The sequence below is a fragment of the Microtus oregoni genome, unplaced genomic scaffold (genome assembly GCF_018167655.1).
Source record: "Microtus oregoni isolate MIOR12 unplaced genomic scaffold, Mior012 000044F_ref0000062, whole genome shotgun sequence".
Lineage (NCBI taxonomy): Eukaryota > Metazoa > Chordata > Mammalia > Rodentia > Cricetidae > Microtus > Microtus oregoni.
Window position 1 is genome coordinate 2,222,192 of NW_024543218.1, and position 25,303 is coordinate 2,247,494.

The following is a 25,303-nucleotide window of genomic DNA, read 5'->3' on the forward strand; positions in this document are numbered from 1 at the left end:
TATGAATATATAGAGCTGGTTTTGGAGATGGACACTGGCTCTGTCCCTCTATAAATCCAAGCATGTCATTAAAATAAAAATTCAGAGTTTCTCTCTCAATGTCAGGATCATAGGACAGAAAGAAGAATTTAGAAAAATTTTCACTTTTCTACATTTCTACTTTCAAGTCTATTGTACATGTCATTGAATATATATGTCTGTATATGACTATAAATAATGTTTCAGTTTTCCACAATGCACAATGAATTTTCCTGCAGTAATTTCTGAAGTTTCAGGAAGAAGTTGGGGCCCCACAACAACAACTCAACCTGGTTGATACAATGGCATGATGATGATAGTGCTACTACCAGACGTGTTTTACATACCAGCTGCTCAAGATGGTTCCAACCTGGTTAGCTGAAATGGTCCACTTTTTACAATGTTCTGGACAGACCTTATAAGAAGAAGATCAGAAAAACTTTACATAATACTCAGAGACTATTTGCAGTTATACCAGACAGTAATCTTGGAACTTAACCATCATTTTAGTTTCGCAGGATCCCATAGAAAGAACATCGCCCCCATGACAGCTGGAAGTAATTCTAAAAGACTACATCCCCTCTCCCAACAAAGTTTGTCCTAAGGTTAGGGACATCATTTAGGGGTTGGTTATAATTGGTATAGGGTTGTGGGTTGGAAGGGAAATTTTATGGGCTCAGGGATTTCTTTGAAAAAAAAGGGAAAATTGGATGGAATAAGATAGTGTGAGTTTACATACATTAATAATAAGTAAGTAATAGAGTGAATTCTTGTGAGTTATAATTTATAGGCAATTGCTTTGATATAGATTTTTGTATGTTGATATAATGTTAAATATTGAATATTGTATGCATTCATGCTCTACCAATGCTTAAAACATTTTATATATTAATAAATATATTTATCAAATTGCAATGTACATTTCTTCCACTGATCAAGATACCTATTCATTGGTTACATTTTGAGCCCATTGTCCTCATTTGTTGTACAGTTGTTTATTGTACAATATTCTAATATGAAGTCTTAGTCTTTAAGTTATATAGGTATTAGAATTATAGATCAATAGTCATCTATGTTTGTCTTACTTATAGTTAGAATAATCAGGTTTTTCACACACATGAAGAATAAATGTTGAATAGATAGGTAAATCAGCCATTTCAAACAGCTGTAAAATATGGATTTTACATAACCTAGGGTACTGTTGAAGTGAGACACAATTACTACTGGTAGCATTGTCTATTTCCAGAGAATGTTGAGCACCGGAGACACTCAAAGCTTGTTTTCTTGTTGTCAAAACTGGCCTTTGGTCAAAGACATGCTCATGCCTCAACCTCTGACAAAATACATGGTATCCAAAAATGGATAAGCAGTTCTGTTAAATCTTGACTGGCATTCATCTCAGAAACAAATATACCTACCTCTGTTTGCTGAGCATTGTGGTAAAGGCAAAATACACCAATAAGCCCAGTTTGCCCATCTTTTTTTTCCTTTCTGTAGGCATTAATTTTCTCATGCATACAACATACTGTTGATCTTTTCTCTTTTTCTTTCCCCATGAATAGATACTGCTCATATAAGGAGGTATCCTATACAAATGACACAGAAATAACAGAATTGATTCTCCTTTTCAATTTCCTTCTAAAGTGACTGTCGATGTCATGGAACAAGAATGGGGAACACCAGAATTGTAAAACTATACTGTCAAAGAAGTATGCATTTCACTCTCATACTTACACTGTACTCATGTATGGTATATTTTTGAAGGAAGTGACCTATGATGATGTGCACATCAACTTCACTAAGGAAGAGTGGGATTTACTGAATCCTTCCCAGAAGAATCTCTACAAAGATGTGATGCTGGAGACCTACTGGAACCTAACTACTATAGGTGAAAATGAATTTCTTTCATGTTTCAAAATATGGAGACAACTTTTCCTTGGTTTATAATTTTGTTCTGTAATTTGTTTTAGAGAAAGAATAATGGGGTGAATAACACAGTCACAGTTTTTAGGTGCACTTAAGATAATAAGCTAATTGTTGCACATTCTTAAATAATATAACTTCTATTCTGGTACTGTATTTTAGGATACTTTTGGGAAGACCTTAACACCAAAGAGCATTGTAAATGTTCTAGAAGACATGCAAGGTAATTTTCTTGTGCAAGTTCATAACAATTTCCCTTAAATAGTTTGTAATGTGTTCTGGAACTTTAAAACAAAAGCAAAAGTGTAAATAAGCACAGCTTTAAATATATTGATGGTTTTTAAGTTCTCACAAATCCATATACCTCAATTTCTTGTATATGAATTGCATCTGCAAAGCCTTCATTTAAGAAAAAGTCTAGGTAGCAATGCCTAAACAGATATCACCATTTGATTCATAGCATCATGAGAGCTATGTTGTAGAACTGCTGCTTCATTTGCTTCTTGCTATTCATGACAGAAAATGTATACATATTTCAGTGATGATGAGTATAGCTGCAAAACTTTCTACTAATTCAATAGCCCATGGTAAGCCTTGTATCACTCATATACTTTTTGTGACTGTGCTAAGTTTAGTGAAATCAGATTAGTCAAGGGTCAAGGGGCAGTGATGTGGAAAAACCTTAATATCTATACCTCAAGTCTCTGAAAGTTGAACCTTGTGGATTCATTTTGGAAATCTTTTATACACTATTCTTTTTTTCATATATATATATATATATATGATTTTTTCATATATATATATATATATATATATATATATATATATATGATATGTCACTCTTGACACAAGTGTATGAGCATAGGAATATGGAATAGGAATATGGAAATATTTAGCTTACCTCTCCTTAAGAACAATTAAGAAGATAAACTGTAGTTCCTATGTAGAGTATACATGTTTAATTTGATCCACAAATACAAAGTTAATTTATTTTCTATCATCATGGTTAATACATAAATACAAACTCACATTACAACAAAAACAAACAAACAAACATGAGCTCTAGGTCTATGCAAATACTTCTGGGTGTCTTAGTTCACTTACCAAATGTATAATGATTCACAATATAGTAAAATTATGAATGGAGTAATGTTTGTAAATGTTGTAATAAGAGTGGCGGGCTACGTTCCTGGCACCCAGCCACCCGCATGGCTAGCATTATCCGAAATAATTACAGGGAAATTGTATTCTTTTAAACACTGTCTGGCCCATTAGTTCCAGCCTCTTATTTGCTAACTCATACATATTGATCTAACCCATTTCTAATATTCTGTGTAGCACCTTGGGCTGCTGGCTTACCAGGGAGGATCTTAACCTGTGTTTATGTCTGATGGGAGAATCATGGCGACTCCCTGACTGGGCTTCTTTCTCTCAGCATTCTGTTTTCTTTACTCCACCCACCTAAGGGTTGGCCTATCAAATGGGCCTAGGCAGTTTCTTTATTAATTAACCAATGAAAGCAACAGATAAGATACAAGACCCACCTCCATCATTTCCCCTTTTTCTGTTTAAACAAAAAAGAAAGGCTTTAACTTTAACATAGTACAATTACATATAGCAAAACAGTTATCAAGCAAGAATTACAGTTACAATATTTATATCTATTTTATCTTTTATCATAACTAAGGAAAACTATAACTATTTATTTATTCTTCAACTCCATCAAGACTCCAGAGTGATATAATATTACCTAAGTAAACAAGAAATCCAAAACTCTAGAAATGACAGAGACATCTTGCTCCCTGTACAGTCACCCAAAGTTCTTTTGTATCGTTGGGGCATCCGTCTTCGGCCTTCAGACCCATAGTGTTCAGCAGACATTTCCATGAAGCAGGAAATTTCAAAGACAGTTCAGTCACTTTCTGCTGTGTCCTGCAGAATGTCTTGCAGACTCTTTCATGAATCAGGAACCCCGAAAGAACATCTTGCCTTTAGGCAAGTTCAGCTGTCCTTTCTCTGCAGGTTCTCTGTGTCCAGTTTATTCAACAGTCCAGGCAAGAGCAGTTTCTTGCCCAAATGGCTATCAAACTCCATAAGGAGCCTCTTCGATGCCCATCTTCCTCTTGAAGTAGCTTGATGCTGCCAGGATCAGATGTGTCTCATTGTCATGAAAAGCCCTAAGGGATTAAAACATTTAAATGCCATATTCTTATTCTGCAGTCTTTAAAAGATATAAAGAATACCTATCTAACTGAAATATATCTCTATATATAACCTGAATATCTAACTAACATGACTACAAGCTTGACTAATATTTATGATTATCCATCAACAACCTGTATTTCCTAATTATACATTACATTTTAAAAATGAACTACACAATCACAATACCTTAATCAAGATACTGAAATACATATACGTATAACAAAATTGACCTTAAAATCCACACCAATGCAAATTATTCATACCTATATCATATCCCCCTTTAAATGTAAAAGAACATTTATAAACAATATTTGGGAACATGGGCACAGTTTTTTTCTCTCCAAACTGCTTCCTGCTGAATGGGGGTGCTGTTATTCAGGTCTTTAATGGGATAACCTGTCTGCTAGGTTCATCTCAGTCGGCAGTTGAGTGAAGTAATTTTCTGAAGGTGTTCACAGCAACCTCTCAGGAGGGCATGATCATACCATATTGGGATAGACACAATCCACAGGGTCTCATCCTCTGTGAAAACAAAAGAAGAAACTCCATTCCAAAGCATCATATCCTTAAACCAAAATTCTGAAGTCATAATACCCTTATGAAATCCATTCTGGTTCAGCTTGGTAGCCCATGTAATAAAATGTCTCTCTGTACTTAGCTCCTGTACAGTCAAAAATTTTAAAGAAAGCACAATAATACAAAGAATCCAGACTCGCTGTGAATTTTCCATTTTTATGTGTCTTATTTTTACTCTATCAGTTTACTTTATTCTGTCTCTTTAAAGACTTTACCCTTTTTTTAAAGACATTAACTTTATTCTTTATATTCTTTTTCTTCTCTCTCCCAAGCCTACGTACATTCATCCAACACTGTGACTCATTTAGTGGTCTTTTATGTCTGAATCTGTTTTATTGTGAATCTGTAATTTTTTTTACTATCCAGGAGCATTTCTTAAAATGTTAAGCAGTTCTTAAAAACTTAAGTTGCACCATGTACAGGTAATATGGTACCACCTGAGTCCTGCCTAGTCTAAACCTTAACCATGCTATTATTATGGTAATTACGGTAGTTCCTGCTGAGACCAGCATAGTTCAGCATGGTTGAGCTGAGCCTCTCCTGCCTCAGAGCCATTTGGTGCCCCTGAGCCCTCACAGTTCCAGGCACACGGCAGTCCACATCGCCATCAAGTGAGATGTACCACTTTACTCCAAATGCTCCATTCAAAAGCTCTGTCTCCAGCAGGAGCCAGACAGAGATGGTGATGGCGGCACAGCCCAGAAAGCCGGCATTTTAAAACAGCCAGTTTTTTCCTGCTGCTGAGTCAGGAAAACTTCTTTGTGGCAAGCCACCCACAAAAAGCCAAAGCTGTATTAAACTCTCTCCCTTTTCTAAAGACCTCTCAGGTTTTTAAGTGGATGTAGTCCATCACGTTAGAGAGCCACTCTGTCATAATATGAGTGCATGGGTGCCAGGAACATAGCAGGACGCTCTTATTACAACAGGTAAAGCACTCAGTATATGCAGTTCTCTTCAAAAATGTAAAAAATACCCTAAAAAATATAGGTAGTGTTATAGATGAAAAGATAAACCATGACACAATGGAATTTATCATCACAAAAATTTTTTCTAGATGTAAAATGACCCCCAATGAGAGAACAAAACATGATTTTAAACAAAGCTATAAAACCTTGATATTAGATTCCTTTTTACAATTTGAAAAAAAATATGAAGTTAATTCATATAGGTATAAGGTTCAACTGCATTGAATGTGGTAAAGCTTTTACATGTGTAAATTTTGCTTGCAGGAATGAAAGAAATCAAACTGGAGAAAAGTTTTCAGTATATTCTCACTGTGGTAAAGTCTTGTCTTATAACACTCATCTTCTAAGGAATGAAAAAACACATAGCGGAGAAAAATGCTGTGAAATTAAGCAATGTGATGAAGTCTTTTCTTGTCACAATCATTGTGAAATGCATAAGAGAACACACAGTGGAGAGAAACCCTATGAATATGGTCAAGATAATAAAGACTTTCTGTATGTAACTCATCAAAGTCATAAACAAAAACATACTGGAGAGAAAACATATGAATGTAATCTGCATGGTAAGGTCTTTGCTGATCAGAGCCATCTTCAAAAGATTAAAAGAATATATACTAGAGAGACACCCTATGAATATAATCAGTGTGGTAAAGACATTACTCAATGTACTGTTTTTCAAACACATAAAAGAATACAAACTGGAGAAAAACCATATGAATATAATCAGTGTGGTAAGGCCTTTGCACGTCATATTCATCTTCAATTGCGTAGAAGAACACGAACTGGAGAGAAAACATTTGAATATAATCGGTGTGGTAAGGCCTTTGCACACTACAGTAATATTCAAAGCCATAAAAGAACACATACTGGAGAGAAACGCTATGAATGTAATCAGTGTGGTAAGGCCTTTGCATGGCACAGTGGTCTTCAAAGACATAAAAGAACACATAATGGAGAGAAACCTTATGATTGTAATCAGTGTGGTAAGGCCTTTACACGACATAATCATCTTCAAATGCATAAAAGAACACATACTGGAGAGAAACCCTATGATTGTAATCAGTGTGGTAAGGCCTTTGCACAACACAGTCACCTTCAAAGCCATAAAAGAACACATACTGGAGAGAAACCCTATGAATGTAATCAGTGTGGTAAGGCCTTTTCTCAAAACAGTGTTCTTCAAACACATAAAAGAACACATACTGGAGAGAAACCCTATGAATGTAATCAGTGTGGTAAGGCCTTTTCATTTCAGGGAACTCTTCAACACCATCAAAGAATGCATACTGGTGAAAAGCCCTATGAATGTACTCAGTGTGGTAAGGCCTTTGCACGTCATATTCATCTTCAATTGCGTAGAAGAACACGAACTGGAGAGAAAACATTTGAATATAATCGGTGTGGTAAGGCCTTTGCACACTACAGTAATCTTCAAAGCCATAAAAGAACACATACTGGAGAGAAACGCTATGAATGTAACCAGTGTGGTAAGGCGTTTGCACAACACAGTCACCTTCAAAGCCATAAAAGAACACATACTGGAGAGAAACCCTATGAATGTAATCAGTGTGGTAAGGCCTTTTCTCAAAACAGTGTTCTTCAAACACATAAAAGAACACATACTGGAGAGAAACGCTATGAATGTAACCAGTGTGGTAAGGCCTTTGCACAACACAGTCACCTTCAAAGCCATAAAAGAACACATACTGGAGAGAAACCCTATGAATGTAATCAGTGTGGTAAGGCCTTTGCATGGCACAGTGATCTTCAAAGACATAAAAGAACACATACTGGAGAGAAACCTTATGATTGTAATCAGTGTGGTAAGGCCTTTACAAGACACAGTAATCTTCAAGTGCATAAAAGAACACATACTGGAGAGAAACCCTATGAATGTAATCAGTGTGGTAAGGCCTTTTCTCAAAACAGTGTTCTTCAAACACATACAAGAACACATACTGGAGAGAAACCCTATGAATGTAATCAGTGTAGTAAGGCCTTTTCTCAAAACAGTGTTCTTCAAACACATAAAAGAACACATACTGGAGAGAAACCCTATGATTGTAATCAGTGTGGTAAGGCCTTTGCACGTCTCAGTCATCTTCAAAGGCATAAAAGAACACATACTGGAGAGAAACCCTATGAATGTAATCAGTGTGGTAAGGCCTTTGCACGACACAGTAATCTTCAAGTGCATAAAAGAACACATACTGGAGAGAAACCCTATGAATGTAATCACTGTTATAAGGCCTTTGCATGTCACAGTGATCTTAAAAGGCATAAAAGAACACATACTGGAGAGAAACCTCATGAATGTAATCAGTGTGGTAAGGCCTTTGCACACCACAGTAATTTTCAAAGCCATAAAAGAACACATACTTGAGAGGAACCCTATGAATATACCCAGTGTGGTAAGGCCTTTGCCCTTCTCAGTCATCTTCAAAGGCATAAAAGAGCACATACTGGATAGAAACTCTATGAATGTAATCAGTGTGTTAAGGCCTTTGCTCAACATGGTGCTCTCAAATGTATAGAAGGACATATACTGGAGAGAAACCCTATGAATGATATCAGTGTGATAAGGCCTTTGCAGACCCCTGTACTCTTCAAAGGCTTAAAATGTAACATACTCTAGAGATACCTGTGAATGGAATGTGGTAAATTCTTTTTCACAATTATCTCCAAATACATAATATGAGCCCTTCTGTAGAGAAACCCTGAAGATAATTTGGATACTTTTCAAAAATATGAGAAAAAAATCATACTGTAGTGAAACTATAAATGAATTCAGTGTCATAATGTTTTGTGTTTTATATAAGAGTAAGACTTAGTGTGTAGTCATCTGAGAAAGCTTGTGCATATTATCATAATCTTTTGGACCTGATGAAAAAGCTGGGTGCTTCTTTTAAATTGTTCTTTTAGCTGTCAAGCCACTTACAGTCAGTTAACAAAAATCAGTTATTGTGTAGAAAAAAGTTTGAAAATGTCAACAATTTGTTCATGCATCATTATAACTCTCTTTATTTTAGTTTGAACCAGCAAAGTAATGGATAAATCCTTTTCAGTTACAGGAAGGGTATTCCAACTTTGGTCTTCAAACCAGAGCCAAAGGAAAGAACTTTGTCTCTGAATCCAGAACTAGATAATGAAACAACATCTCCCGGAGAACAGCCAAAACATTAAAAGGCCCAGTGAAAGAAACACAACTTGGCTCTCAAACCAGAACCATAAAATCCTAAAAGTTTCAACAATGTTTTTAAGCACAAAGGATATCATTAACTGAAATATGAGAGGCATCAAGAGTCAAATCACTCATACGCTTACTTGTAGGTTTTGTATAAAAGTATCCTTAGAAGTTGGGAATATAATTATAGTTATCAGAAGATTGGGAGTGGTCATCAGGAAGGTAGATAGAAGGTGGTTACAAGGAATATTTTCTGAAAAGGAAAGATGGTTTGAAGTAATAAATGATGGAAACATCACTCTTAACAGTAGCCACAAATAATATAAAATATTATGGAATTACCAACTAAAGAAGTGAAAGAACTGTTGGAAAAGAACATTAAATCTTTGAAGAAGACACCAGAAAATGGGAAGATGTCCTTTGCCCTTGTTAGGTAGAAATCAACATAGCAATCTACAGGCTCACTACCATTCCCATGTAAATATCAGAAAAATTCTTCACAGATCTCAAAATAAAAACACCCAACTTCATATATAAAAGCCAAAAAATGCGGGATAACCAAAACAATCCTACATAAAAAATAATTTCTGCAGGCATCACATTCCCTGACTTCTTTAGATGACTGCAGAGCTGCAGTACTGAAGAGAGCCTGGTGTTGGCACAAAAACAGATAGGAGGACTAATGGAACTGATTTTAGGACCCAGACATCACTCCACTCACCTACTACACCTGATTTTTGGCAAAACACCAAAAAATATAAAATGGAGAAAACATATTTAACAAATGGTGATGGCATCACTGAATATCAATGTGGGGAAGAATGAAAGTAGATCCACATCTATCTTCATGAACAAAACTCAAGTCCCAATGGATCAAAGACTACAACATAAAGACAAACACACTGAACTACATAAAACAGAATGTTGGAAGTACACTTGAACACATTGGTAAAGAGGACCACTTTCAAATTATAACCCCAGGCATCACAGACACTGAGAAAAATTATAAATGAGATTTCCTGAAGCAAAAGTTTCTGTAAAACAAAGGACATGATCAACAATACAAAAAAAGGCAGCCTGTAGTATGGGAAAAGATATTCACCTAAACCACATTGGATAGAAGACTGATCTTTAGAACATACAAAGAACTTAAATAATTGATCATCAAATAAAAAATGGAGTACTCCAATAAAAATGGAGTACAGACCTAAAAAAAAATCTTTTAACATATGAATCTAAAATGACTGAGAGACACTTAAGGAAATTTCCATACTCCTTAGTCATTAGAGAAATGAAAATCTAAACAAATTTGAGATTCCCTCTTACATCTGTAACAATAGGCATGATCAAAACACTGATGACAACTTAAGCTGGAGAGGATGTGGAGTTAAGGGAACACTCCTGCATTTTTGATGGGGTTACAAACTGAGTCAGCTACTTTGGATATCAGTATGGTTATTCCGTAAATTAGAAAGTCACCTGCCGGGTTGTGAGGCATGGCTTTAATCCCTGCACATTGGGAGCCAGAGATAGATCTCTGTGACTTCAAGGCCAACCAGGTCTACAAGAGCTAGTTCCAGGACAGGCTCCAAAGCTCAAGAGAAACCGTGTCTTAGAAAACCAAAAATTAAAAAAAAAAATGAAAGAAAATTAGGAAACAACTTATCATAAAACCCAGTCATGCCCTTTGGATATGTACTCAATGGATGCTTAATCATACCACAAGGACAAATGCTCAACTGTGTTCACAGCAATATTGTCAGAGCCAGAACCTGAAAACAACCCCTCCTCAGAAGAATGGAAAAAGAAATTGTGGTATACTTACACAGTAGAGTACTACAGAGTGGATAAAAACAATTACATCTTGAAATTTATGTGCAAATTTATGGACCTAGAAAACATCATAAAAGAGTGAGTTAACCCAGAACCAGAAAGAAAAAATATATGTACTCACTCCTAAGAGGCTTTTCAATATAAAACAGGGGACAGTCAGCCTACAATTCACAATGCCCAGAACATATACAACAAAGAGGAAACAAACAGAGACATACATAAATCTATTCTATATAGGACATAGAGAAAGACAAGATCTTAGTAAATTTGGAACATGTGAATCATGGGACAATGGGATGGGGGAGGAAGGGTGAATAGTGGATAAATATAGTTGAATAAAAAACAATTTAAAAAATCCTTGATTCACAGCCGTTTGTGGGTGAATTAAACAAAGTGATAGTATAAAATGAATAGCTGAAATATGGAACTTTTCTTAGTTTTGTAGCTGAATGAAATACTTCCTCTTGCTAAGGCAGACTGATTTATGATATTTAATTAAAAACAATCCACACATTTTCCAACAGAAAATTAAAGATTTATACCATATCTCCCAATCTTCCCAAACCAATAATCACACATGAAACATTTGAGACGGAAGTGCTTGATTTTACCTAATGTAGCTGCATTCATTCTAAGTTCATCATGTAACACTGAGTTCATGTTTTAATGATGAATTTTGAAGGCTGTACAAGTCAGAGTGACAGACCCTGAACTATGTGAGTACTAATTGAATCTTTGACTTCTGAAAACACCAAGTTAGAGTGTAAGAATACCTTGGGCTTTTATAGGTCAGATGAGCACCTACAGAGCAATGGATCTCATATACAATATAGCTAGCATCCAGAATCAAGAACTGGATTCAAGAGAGCAACTATACCCTTTATAGATTCATTCATACTGTAAGAGACCATGCCCAAGTGCATTGATATTTTAAAGCTGTTGACTGAAGGAGCTCTCACAGCACCTACCCATTTAACTTAATACGAAATTCCAAACCCTATACAAAACTCTGTACACAAGATGTCAAAATTAAAGTTAGAATTACAATAAGCATAATCAATATTAAGGAAGGAATACATCCTAATGGTTTGATAAGCATTTTATCCTAAGGAGTCCAGGTTGTAGTAGAAATGGCTTAACTAGATCATAAGAGGATGGTAAGTATGATTATCTCATCTTCAACCCCATCAAAGACCTGAGAAGAGCAATAATATTACTTGAGTAGGCAGGTAGTGCAGTCTAGCAGCTTCCAAAAAGTGTAGTAGTTGACAGACAACTGACTGACCAATCAACCAAAGTCTCATCACAGTGTTGAAGAATAAGACTTCATATCAGAATATAAAACAATCTTTAAAGAACTATGCAGTAAAGCAGGACAATGACTTCAAAATGTAAACAATGTATAAAAATCTTGATCAGAGGTAGAGTAATATAATGCAATATGATAAATATATCATAAAATTGCATCAATAAAAATATGTTTTAAACAGGTAGAATCATACATTTATACAATCTGACATAATAACCTTATATAGTTGTTACAAATATTCTAAACAAAAATCAAAACAGTCTATATAATAAATATAATTCGAATTTGTGTCAATATACAAAAGTATACCAATGTAAATCCATAAAAAATATTTCACAAGTATTCCTTCTATTACAAACTTATTAGTAGGAGTAAGTAATCTACCTATTATCCAATTCCATTTTCGCTCATTTTGAGATCTCTGGGTGTACATCATTTCACCCAATCCTATGACCCACCCAGCAGGTCCTAAGTTACTCCAGGGTCTTGAAGAGGCACTATCTGAAAGACTTGGGAGGAAAGAGAAACGGATGCCAAGCAGTATTTTGTCAAGGCATCCGTTTATTGAAGCAAGTTTCATGCCTTAAATACTCCTCAGAAAGGTACTCGGGCAGGGGGAACTCAGGAAAGGGGGAAGGGAAGGAGGGGCTTGGTAGCTAGGCAACTAAGTGGGGCAGTTTGAGAGCTAAGCAGGGCAGTTGCAAGGTCAGTGGCTAGAACACCTGCTGTTAGTGATAGCAGCAAGCCCTGAAGACACTTTGTGGTACTTTCCAGAGCTTGAGTCTCCACGATCAGCACATAATGATTTGGCTAACTTTAAGTTTTCTGTCTCAAGATTTTTACTTCAATGCCCTGTGAGAAAGGAGAAGCCTGAAATGGCTCCTGACAATCCTATATTAGTAATAATCAACTCGTAAATGTTGTTCCTGACTGTGACGACAAACTTTGTTGGGAGAGAGAATGGCATCTTCTAGAATTGCTTCCAGGGACGATGTTATTTCTATGGGATATTATAAACGCAAAATGATGGTTAAATTTCAAGATGGCTGTTTTGGATAATTGCAAATGGTTTCTGAGTATTTGATAGGGTTTTTCTGAATTTCTTATTTGGAATTCTGGCCAGAACAATGTAAGAAGGTGCACCATATCTGCAGCTTGTACCCATAAATTGGTCTCGTAGTGCTATCAGCATCATGCCGTCATATCAACCAGGTAGAGACATTGTGGGTCCCCAATGTCTTCTTCTTGGAAGCTGTTCTTTGATGAAAATGTAAGCATTATTCATGTAGACATATATTCATTGAAAGATAAGATAAAGACAAAATGGGCATGAAGGAAAGTAAAATATTCCTTCAAAATTGATCTTCTTTCTGTTCCATACCAGAAGACTGTTGACATGAGACAGAGTTTTGAATTTTTCTTTTAACATCATGCTTGGATTTAGAGAAGGATAGACATTGTCTAATTCTAAAACCATTTCTGATTCTTAAGTAGAGATGGAAACACAAAAGGACATCTTATAAAGCTGTAGCCCATACAAAGCACCTAACAGATTATCTCTCTGGGGGTGTTCCTCCTCACAGGTTTACAGGTCAGTATCTGCCCCCTTCCTGAGATATAAAGCATACAGTGTGACAAACAGAACCAGAAGAGACAGATCAGCTACTACAGGTGAGGAAAAAATGAAAATATTCCAGATAGTGAGAACAGTGCAAGCCATGGCTTAGAGGCTGCAGCAAAGTCAGCAGGACCTTTAGAGACATTCATTCCTATGCCATCAAAGCAGCAACAGCACACATCTGCCCTAAGCCAGAAACTCTGGAAGGAACACACACTGTGTTTTGACAGTCTTCCAAATAATTCCAGTATGTGTGTAAGTTTTAGGACCTCTTATCCAGGCTACCAGCTCTCAAATGCTGTTTTCAGGTCACTTCTCTGTGATAGGATAAGAGGTGAAGTGGATGTAACTTCAGGTAAGTTTGGAAGTGCATAGTCTACATTGCTTTTGGAGAGCTTCCAATAAACATTAGCCATTGAAACGTTTTAAGAATCCTACAGTAAAGACCTTTATTTCTCATTCAGCTTTGGCTCTCTGTGATTCTGCCTATTGATACTTCCATAAATACCCTCTTAGGGATGTTTTTTTTTAATTTATTTATTTATTTATTATGTATCCAATATTCTGTCTGTGTGTATGCCTGCAGGCCAGAAGAGGGCACCAGACCTCATTCCAGATGGTTGTGAGCCACCATGTGGTTGCTGGGAATTGAACTCAGGACCTTTGGAAGAGCAGGCAATGCTCTTAACCGCTGAGCCATCTCTCCAGCCCCCCTCTTAGGGATGTTATCCTCACTAGTCACATGGATGCGATGTAACCTACAGAAGATGAGGAGACTGTCTTCAAGTCACAGAATGTGTATCCATGTTGGAAAAGACCTTAAAATTTTTTGTGTTCTCAAAACACTGCATGCTCTCTCCTTCCACTCTACTGTGTATCCAGGCATAACTCTGCATTATGTAGACCAGAAGCAGGACAAAAGTCTCTGCATTTATCTTGAAGGAATTTTCTGACTACTCATCCCTGGAAGATCTATTCTTTCCTCTGTGCTCAGTTATGAACCTGGTGACCCTGCTCCGAACACTGCCTTCATGACTGTGTGTATGTTTGATCCCTGCCTACACACACCATATACAATTTCTGAGTAATATTTCCATTTAGACAATCTGCTACACATCTACTTTTGTGCCTCTGATGCTGTTCCACCTACTCTCATCCCAGAAGACCATCTCTCTGATGGCTGTGACATCCAGATGCATCTGAGACTTTCCACAGGCTCCACAGAATGCCTGCTGCTTGTCATCACAGCCTGTGATTACTACCTTGCTATTTGTCAGCAACTCAGGTACCTGTGCACATGAGCCACAGCTTTTTCTCAATGCCTCCAAGAGCCGTCTGGGTATTCTATGTCATCAGGTAGTTGACAGAAACAGTCATTGCCATGAGACTGTCATTGTATGGCCACCAAGTATTTAGAAAGTTCACCTGCAAGGTCCTGGGTGTGCTGAAGCTGGCCTGTGGTGACATATCAGTTAAAAATGACTTTGTCCTTGTGGATGCCATCCTTCTGTTACCTCTACTCAAGTACCTCATTAGCCTTTCTGACATGCCAATCCTGGTCACCTTCCTAAAGGTGCTCTCAGCCAGCAGGCCCTGCAAATGCTTTTCCACCTGCTTGGAGCACCTTGCTGTGGTCCTATTTTTCTATAGTATCATCATGTTTCATGTACATGAAACCTATGAACACAAATGGTTATATCTCTAACATGGTCTTTACAGTCCTCTTCATTGTGGACTTCACACCCATCAAGCAGGAAGTGATCTGCAAAGATAGGGATCTTGACTTTCTGTTTGTGTCATCAAATGCCAATACCAATGCAGAGCAGATTATAGAACTATGGGGACCTCCACTGTAGAGACACAGTCTGTCTCACTAAGTCTGTCAGTCTGACTCCCCAGTTTTCTCCTGTCCTGAACTTGTCTGAGCTAGTGTCCAGCATTTTAATGTGATCTAATCTCAAGACTTCAGCCTTCGCTAGGTTCCTTCATTCACAACTATAATACCAGCATGTGTGGCTAAAGCAGATTGATGGTTAAATTAATGTCATCCTGTGCTACATAGTGTGACCAGTACCAAGAAAATAAATAGATACTAGACATTAGTATTTCCTTCTTAATGTGTCCTCAGTGGGCACTGGGAGTACCATTTTAAGTACTACTTAAGAGTGCATCATTTCCTGACTGACAGTCACAAAGGGCTCCTCACTGCTCTTAAAAAGATGTTCATCAGCAGGACCTCACAGCTGCCTGCCTGACTGCCTGCCTAGTTCCTAGCCTTCTCCCAGACTTTCAGTCACACACAATTGACAAATGTGAGTTTCGATCTTCCCTAAACTCCCTACCCCACAAACTCTTGTGTTCTTCTTGTGAGGCAGTTATTATCAGCACTCATTCAAGAACACTTGAACTTTCTTTCCCTTTAGGCTCAAAGCTGTTTTCTCCTCTCATTATCTCCCTCCTGTATCCTTGGTTTCTAATATTGTTTATGGCCAGATGGCATTTTTAGGAATGTATTTTTTATTGATTTTTATTGAATTCAACATTTCTCTCTATTCTCCTCCCTGCCTCTTCCCTACCCCCTTTAGCCTTCCCACAAGGTCCACAATGGGACCTTGATCTAAATTTGGTCAGGAGATTCTGTCTTTCTCTACTTCTCCTGTAGATTAGATCTGTGTAAGTCTCTTTTAGTGTCCTCATTTTTGGGTAATTTCTTTGGGATTGTGGTTTGTAGGCTAGTTTTCTTGGGTTTATGTTTAAAAACTACCTGTGAGTGAATCCCTGTGATAATTGTCTTTCTGTGTCTGGCTTACCTCACACGAAATAATGTTTTCCAGCTCTATCCATTTTCCTCCAAAATTTAAGCTGTCATTATTATTTTTCTGCTGTGTAGTACTCCATTATGTAAATGTACCACATTTTCCTTATCTATTCATTGGTCAAAGGGCATTTAGGTTCTTTCCATGTTCTGGCTATGACCAACAATGCTGCTATGAACATAGTTGAGCACTTGTCCTTGTGCATGTTTGAGGATCCCTTGGTTATATAGCCAAAAGTGGTATTACTGGGTCTTGAGGAAGGTTGTTTCCTAATTTTTTGAGAAACCACTGTACTGACATCCAAAGGGGCTGTACTATCTTGCATTCCCACCAGCAATGCAGGAGTGTTGCCTTTACCCCACAACTTCTCCAGCATAAGTTGTCATCAGTGTTTTTGATCTTGGCCATTCTTACTGGTGTAAGATGGAATCTCAGAGTTGTTTTGATTTGCATTTCTCTGACAACTAAGGATGTTGACCATTTCCTTAAGTGTCTTTCAGTCACTTTACATTCCTCTACTGAGAGTTCTCTGTTTAGTTCTGTGCTCAGTTTTTTATTGGATCATTTGTTCTTTTGATGAGCAATTTCTTGAGTTCTTTGTATATTCTGGAGACTGTATGATGTGGGATTAGCGAAGATATTTTCCCATTCTGCAGGCTGTCATTTTGTCTTATTAACCATGTTCTTTGATTTACAGAAGATTTTCAGTTTCAAGAGGTCCAATTTATTAATTGTTTCTCTCATTGTCTGTGCTGCTGGGGTTATATTTAAAAACTGGTCTCCTGTGCCATTGCTTTCAAGTGTACTTCCCACTCTCTTTTCTATAAGGTTCAGTATGGCTGGCTTTATGTTGAGGTCTTGGATCCATTTTGGACTCGAGTTTTGTGCATGGTGATAGATATGGTCTATTTTCCTTCTTCTACATGTTGATATCCAGTTATGTTAGCACCATTTCTTAAATATGCTTTCTTTTTTCCATTTGATATTTTTTGTTTCTTTGTCAAAAATCAGGTGTTTGAATATGTGTGGATTAATATCTGGGTCTTCGATTCAGTTCCATTGGTCTTCCTATCTGTTCTTATGCCAGTGCCAGACAGTTTTCAGTACTGTAGCTCCTTAGTAAAGTTTGAAGTCAGGGATTGTGATTCCTCCAGAAGTTCTTTTATTGTACAGGATTATTTTGGCTGTCCTGGGATTTTTGCTTTTCTATATGATGTTGAGTACCATTCTTTTGAGGTCTGTGAAGAATTTTGCTGAGACTTTGATGAGCATCTCATTGAATCTGTAGATTGCTCTTAGTAAAGTTGCCATTTTTACTATGTTAATTCTGCCTACCCAAGAGTATAGGAGATCTTTCCACTTTCTGGTGTCTTCTTCAATTGCTTTCATCAAGGATTCAAAGTTCCTGTCATACAAGTCTTCCACTTGTTTGGTTAGAGTTATTCTGATATTTTATGCTACTTGTGGTTATTTTGAAGGGTGTTATTCCTCTGATTTCTTCCCCAGACATTTTATTGTCTGTGTATAGGAGGGATACTGATTATTTTTTTTAGTTGATCTTGTTTCCTGCTACATTACTGAATGAAAGTCTTTATGAGTTGTAGAAGTTCCTTGGCATAATTTTTGGGATTGCTTATGTAAACTATCATGTCATCAACAAACAGTGAGAGTTTGACTTCTTCTTTTCTAAATTGTATTCCCTTGATTTCCCATTTGTATCTTATTGTTCTGGCTAGGACCTTAAGAAATATGATGAATAGATATGGAGAGAGTGGACAATCTTTTCTCATTCTTGATTTCTGTGGAATCACTGAGAGTTTCTCTCCATTATAGTGTGTTGTTGGCTGTTGTCTTGCTGTATATTGCCTTTATTATGTTTAGCATATTCCTTGTGTCCCTGTTCTCTCCAAGATTGTTATCATTAAGAGATGTTGTATTTTGTCTAAACCTTTTTTTGACATCTAATGAGATGATCATGTGGTTTTTATTTTTCAGTTTTTTTATATGGTGGATTATTTTGACAGATTTTCATATGTTGAACCATCCTTGCATCTCTGTTATGAAGCCAACATGAGAATGCTGCCTAATGGTTCTCATGTGTTCTTGGATTTGGTTTGCCAGTATTTTATTTGGTGTTTTTGCATCAATGTTCACTAGTGAGATTGGTCTTTAATTCTCTTTCTTTATAATGTCTTTCTGTAGTTGGAGTATCAGTGTAATTGTAGCCTCATAAAAAGAGTTTGGCAATTTTCCTTACTTTTCTATTGTGTGGAATAATGTGAGGAATATTGGTATTAGTTCTTTGAAAGACTTGTAGAATTCTAAGCTGAAACCCTCTGGTCCTGGGTTTTTTTTGTTGGGGGACTTTATTTGACTATATCTATTTATTCAGCAATTATAGGTGTGTTTAATTTGCTTATCTGGTCTTGATTTAATTTTGGTAAGTGATATGTATCCAGAAAGTTGCCCATTTTCTTTAAGTTTTCCAATTTTGTGGAGTACAAGTTTTCAAAATATGACCTGGTGATTCTCTGTATTTCCTCTGTGTCTGCAGCTATGTCCCCCTTTCATTTCTGTTTTTGTTAATTAGATATTCTCTCTCTACCTTTTGTTAATTTGGATAAAGGTTTGTCTATTTTATTTTTTTCTTGAAGAACCTACTCTTTATTTCATTGATTCTTTGTATTTTTTCTTTGTTTCAATTTTGTTGATTTCAGCTCTTAATTTGATTATGTCCTGCCATCTAGATCTCTTAGGTGAGTTTGCTTCTTTTTGTTCCAAAACTTTAAATTTTCTGTTAATTCACTAGTGTGGGATTTTTCCAGCTTCTTTATGTAGGCATTTAATTCTATGAACTTTCCTGTTAACACTGCTTTCATTGCGTCCCATAAATTTGGGTATGTTGTGTGGTCATTTTCATTGAATTTTAGGAAGTTTTAATTTCCCTGACTCATTGATGATTCAGGTTAACATTGCTTAATTTCCCTGTGTTTGTAGGTTATCTGAAATTAGTATTGCTGTTTACTTCTAGTTTAAACCATGATAGTATGAGAAAGTACATTGTAGTATTCCAATTTTTTTTTTGTATTTGTTGAGGTTCGGTTTGAGTATGTGGTCAGTTTTTCTATAGGTTCCATCAGGTGCTGAGAAGAAAGTATTTTCTTTTGTTTTGAATGGAATATTATGTAGATGTATGTTAAGTCCATTTGGGTCATAATATCTGTTAGTTCTCTTATTTCTCTGTTCATTTTTTGTCTGATTGACCAGGCCAGTGATGAGAGGGGAAAATCGAAGTTTTCCACTATTAGTGTGTGGAGTTTAATGTATGTTTTAAGCTTTAGAAGTGTTTCTTTTACATATCAGGGTGCCCTTGCATTTGGGGCATAGATGTTCAGTAATGAGATTTCTCTTGATGGATTTTTCCTGTGACTAGTATGAAATGACCTTCTTTGTCTCTTTTGATTGATTTTAGCTTGAATTCTATTTTGTTAGATATTAGGATAGCTACACCTGATGTTTCTTATTTCCATTTGATTGGAATCCTTTTTCCTAACCTTTCCTCTGAGACAGTGTCTGTCTTTGAGGTTGAGATGTGGTTTTTTTTTTTGTATGCAGAAGAAAAATGGATTGTGTATTCACATGCAATCTGTTAGCCTGTGTCTTTTTATAGGTGAGTGAGTCCATTTACATTAAGGGATATTAATGACCAGTGATTGCTATCTCCTGTTAATTTAGTATTCATTGTTGGTGATGTTAACTTGTGCATTTTCCCCTTCTTTGGAATTTGCTACTATGTGACCATCAATTGTCTATGTTTTTGTTGGTTAAGCCAATTTTCTTCAGTTGGAGTTTTCCTTTTAGTATTTTTTGTAGGGCTGAGTTTGTAGCTAGGTACTGGTTAAATCTAGTTTTTTCATGGAATGTCTTGTTTTTTTCCTTCTATGGTAATTGAAAGTTTTATTAGGTATAGTATTCTGGGCTGGCATTTGTGGTCTCTTAATGTCTGTATAATGTTTGATCATGACCTTCTGGCTTTCACTGTCTCCAATGAGGAGTCAGGTATAATTCTGATAGGTCTACCATTATATGGTACTTGGCCATTTTTTTTGCAGCTCTTAATATTCCTTCTTGACTCTATATGTTAATGTTTTGATTATTATGTGTTGAAGGGACTTTTTATGGATCCAGTCTATTTGGTGTTCTGTAAACTTCTTTTATCTTCATAGGTATATATTTCTTTAAGTTGAGAAAGTTTTCTTCTATGATTTTGTTAAATATATTTTGTGTGTTTTTGAGTTGAGCTTCTTTTTCTATTTTTATTATTCTTTGATTTGGCCTTTTCATGGTGTCTCATATTTCCTGGATATTTTGGGTTAAGCTTTTGATACATTTAATATTTTATTTAACTGATGAGTTTTTTTCCTGTATTATATCTTCAGTGCTTGAGCTTCTCTCTTCCATGTCTTATATACTGTTATTCATGATTGTGTTTGTGGTTCCTGATCATTTTCTCATTATTTTTTTTTCTATAATCCCCTCAGTCTGTTTTTTTTTTATTGTCTCTATTTTAGTTTTCAAGTCTTGAATAGTTTCTTTCATATGGTTGATTGCTTTTTCTTGGATTCTTTAAGGGATTTGATTATGTCTTCCAATTTTTTTTTGCCTTTCCCTCCAATTCTTTGGGGGAATTTCTCATTTCCTCTTTATGAGTTACAAACTCTTGAATTTATTTTTTAGGTCACTTTCCTCTGCTTCATCTATATTTTGTTGTTCAAGTCTTGCTGTTGAAGGTTCTTTAGGTTTTCCTGGTGTTTTATTGCTCTTTGTGGTGTTGCATATGGTTTTACCTTTTGTACTCTTTTATTCCACTCTTAGGTGCATGTTGCAGCTGTCTGAGATTCTATTGATTAATATTCTAGGTGTCCATGAATCCAAAGCTCAGATGATTGTTTTGTGGTACTATCAGTACTATAGTTCTAGTTACCCCATTGGTTATCCTGTGTTCCTAGAGATAGCTCAACATTCCTGGGCTTTGCTCTGCTCACTTGGAGTTTGCTGTCTCAGGACTACTTTGGCCTAGGTTACCAGCTTTGACCTGTTTCTGTAAATTTTGGTCTGGATTTCCTCCTGCAGAAGTCCCTGGCTTGGAGTTGGTCTTGCAAATATCTTTGCCTTTGGTCTATTGCTTCAGAATTCCCAGGCTCAAGTGCGCCCAGAACAGTAGAAGACCTGGCTCAGTCTTACTCCCTCAGAGTTCTCAGATTCACACTTGGACCTGCAGAGGTTTCAGTTTCCTGTCTATTCCCTTTGATGTCCCTGACCAAGGCCCTGAGCAACAGAGGTCCTGGATCAGCATTTTTCCCTCTAAGGTCCATGACTGACACTTGGCTCTGCAGAGATCTCTGGTTCTGCTTAATCCCTCAGAGGTCCCAGATTCAGTCTCAGAGTGGCAGAGGTCCTGGCTCAGAACCATTTCCTTGGAGGTCATAGACTCACACCCAGACAAACAGGGGTCCTGGTCTGGCTTAGGTCTACTCCCTTGAAGGTCCCAGATTTATGTCCGGACCCTCAGTGGGCTCTGGCCCTGGTTCACTCACTCTTCAGTTACTCCCCTGTACCTGTTCCAATGGAGTTTGCTGTCTCTGTTCTACCCATTGGTTTGTAATATTATACCAAGATCAGGGAACAATAATCCTACTTTTCTAATATCTAGTCTGGCTCAATTCCAGTCCTTTTATACCTTTATGTAGTACATATATGAACATGATTATGTAGACACATTCATGGCAGCATGGTGTTCTCCCCGAGTATGAACAGAGCTGGATGAATTTCTTACAGTTTAGGCAAGACTTAGACCTCCGGGAGATGTCGCCAGAGGTTGAAGTTAGGTCTGTCAAAAATCACAAGAACCCAGACCTGTCTGGTCAGAGGACACCAAACACCCTGAACAACATTAAGCTGGGGTTCCTCTTCAACCCCACCCAACAACTGCATCTTTCAGTATTCCTGATTCATCTGAGGGGGCTTGCTCTACCTGTCAACATGTTATCATTGTGCTCTATCCTAGGTAGCTGCCCAACCTCCCTAGGGTCCCTTTCTGAGACCTTATGAGCAGTTGGAGCTTCAGAGACACTGAGGGTCTGCACTCCCCATGCACACAAGCCTCAATGGTAGGCATTATTGATTTGGGATTCCCTTCTGTATGGTAAGAACATGCTTTATTACCACTGTTTAATAAAGAATCTTTTTTGGCTTATGGCAGGGCAGACTATAGCTAGTTTGGAAAGCTAAATTGAATGGGGGCAGAAAGAAGGCAGAGTCATGCAGATGCTATGTAGCCACCCAAGAGTCATGATGTGAAGTAAGAAACCATGACCCTCATAGTAAAATATAAAATAACAGAAATGGGTTAATTTAAGATGTAAGAACTATATAGCAATATGCCTGTGCTGTTGACAAAGTAGTGTTGTAACTAATATAGTTTTGTGTGATTATTCAAGCCTGGGAGGTCAGGAAACAAAAGTACAGTCTCTATTTACACATCATCCACACCATATGGAGTGAGGTCTGACCTCCAACAGTGGTCTGCTGTTGTGGAAAATTATTTTCACTGTGTAAAGGTGCACTACATTTTTTGCTGCCTTTTTAATTATGCAAACATGTTTTACATTTTTTTCTTTTTTTATTGAGAAAAGGAAAAAAAACTATCCATCTCCTCCCAGCCTCCCATTTCCCTCCCACTCCTCCCAACCTTCTCCCCCTCCCCCAAACTCCTCCCCCCTTCCTCTCCAGTCCATAGAGCAGTCAGGGTTCCCTGTCCTGTGGAAAGTCCAAGGTCCGCCCCCCTCCGTCCATGTCCAGGAAGGTGAACAACCAAACTGGCTAGGCTCCCACAAAGCAAGAACATGAAGTAGGGTCAAAACCTGGTGCCATTGTCCTTGGCTTCTCATCATCCCTCATTGTTCGCCATGTTCAGAGAGTCCAGTTTTATCCCATGTTTTGTCAGTCACAGTTGAGCTGGCCTTGGTGAGCTCACAATAGATTAGCCCCATTGTCTCAGTGGATGGGTACACCCCTCGTGGTCCTGACTTCCTTGCTCATGTTCTCCCTCCTTCCACTCCTCATTGGGACCTTGGGAGCTCAGTCCAGTGCTCCAGTGTGGGTCTCTGTCTCTATCTCCATCCATCACCAGATGAAGGTTCTATGGTGGTATGCAAGATATTCGTCAGTTTTGCTGGGTCATTTCAGGTTCCCTATCCTCAGCTGCCCAAGGGACTAACTGGGGACATCACCATGGGCTCCTGGGATCCACTCTAGGGTCAAGTCTCTTGCCAACCCTAAGGTGTCTCCCTTAACTAAGAATTGTGGTTCCGTGCTCCCTTGTCCAACCTTCCCTTTTCCCAATCCTCCTGTTTCCCCAAGTACCCCCCCCTCCTTCCCTTCTCACTTTTCTCTCCCCATCTCCCCTTACCCCCATCTCACCCCACCCCCAAGAACCCAATTTTCTCCCCGGCAATTTTGTCTACTTCCCATAGCCAAGAGGATAACTATATGTTTTTCTTTGGGTTCACCTTCTTATTTAGCTTCTTTAGGTTCAACAATTGTAGTCTCTGTGACCCTTATTTATGGCTAGAAACCAATTATGAGTGAGTACATCCCATGTTCATCTTTTTGGGTCTGGGATACCTCACTCAGGATAGTGTTTTCTATTTCCATCCATTTGCATGCAAAATTCGAGAAGTCATTGTTTTTTACCGCAGCGTAGTACTCTAATGTGTATATATTCCATACTTTCTTCATCCATTCTTCCATTGAAGGGCATCTAGGTTGTTTCCAGGTTCTGGCTATTACATATAATACTGATATGACCATAGTTGAACAAATGTTTTTGTCATATGATAGGGCATCTCTTGGGTATATTCCTAAGAGTGGTATTGCTGGGTCCAGGGGTAGGTTGATCCCGAATTTCCTGAGAAACCGAAACACTGACTTCCACAGTGGTTGCACAAGATTGCATTCCCACCAGCAATAGTGGTCCCATGTCCAATAGTGGTCTGCTGTTGTAGAAAATTATTTTCACTGTGTAAAGGTGCACTACACTTTTTGCTGCCTTTTTAATGATGCAAGCATGTTTTACATTTTATGATTAAATAAAATTAACCTGTGGTTAACAGGCAACATCAGCAACCATCTGACAGGAAGCTGTAGGGAGAAACTAAGTCTAGTGAGAGTTTTTAAGTGGGGACCGTGTAGAAAGACACTCCATTTTTCATAAATGCCAACAACAAGGACACATTAGGAACTTGTTATTCAACCTTTCTGAGCCAGCAGGAATTTCCCTCAATATTTAAATCCTGAGTTCAATAGAAGGATAAGAGATTTAGATATAGATTTACTTAGTGTCTTGTTGGGATCCCCTATCTCATATCTCTGTGAGTCTGAGGCCAGTGTCTGAGGGAACAAAATTCCTTCCTCACTGTATCCCATAGCATAAACTGCTGCTGATAAGTGTGGAGTTGCAATTGCTGTTTGGGACAGAAGCTGCTTGAGGTACAGTCAGTGTATTGAATGCAAAACATCTGTGTGGCCCTCCTGCTAGCTGACTCCAGGCCACCACAGCCCCTCAAAAGCACTCTGTCTGCCCTTTTGTGTTGGCCTCTGTCCACTGGGACTCAGTGAGGCAGGCTAGAAATAGCAAGGAAATAAAGGAGCAGGGCAAGGGATAGAAGCTGCTCTCCTTGGGGTCTAGTTGGTATATTTTCCTCACTAAGAGTCAAGAAAATTTGACACAAGTGATAAAACACGGATTTTCTGCAGAGGCAGTATGTATCATTCTAAAGATATCTCAAAGAGAAT

The 25,303-nt window shown here is 37.6% G+C and overlaps 1 protein-coding gene and 1 pseudogene across 1 annotated transcript; both read left to right on the forward strand.

Moving 5' to 3' along the window:
• The first annotated feature begins 1,872 nt into the window (after positions 1-1,872).
• On the forward strand, positions 1,873-8,070 carry LOC121434640 (zinc finger protein 431-like). Its single transcript, XM_041633581.1, has 3 exons — positions 1,873-1,906; positions 2,104-2,164; positions 6,036-8,070. The coding sequence occupies exons 1-3, from the start codon at positions 1,873-1,875 to the stop codon at positions 8,068-8,070; spliced, it is 2,130 nt and encodes a 709-aa protein (XP_041489515.1).
• Positions 8,071-13,036: 4,966 nt separating this feature from the next.
• Positions 13,037-15,487, forward strand: LOC121434662 (annotated as a pseudogene).
• The last annotated feature ends 9,816 nt before the right edge of the window (positions 15,488-25,303 follow it).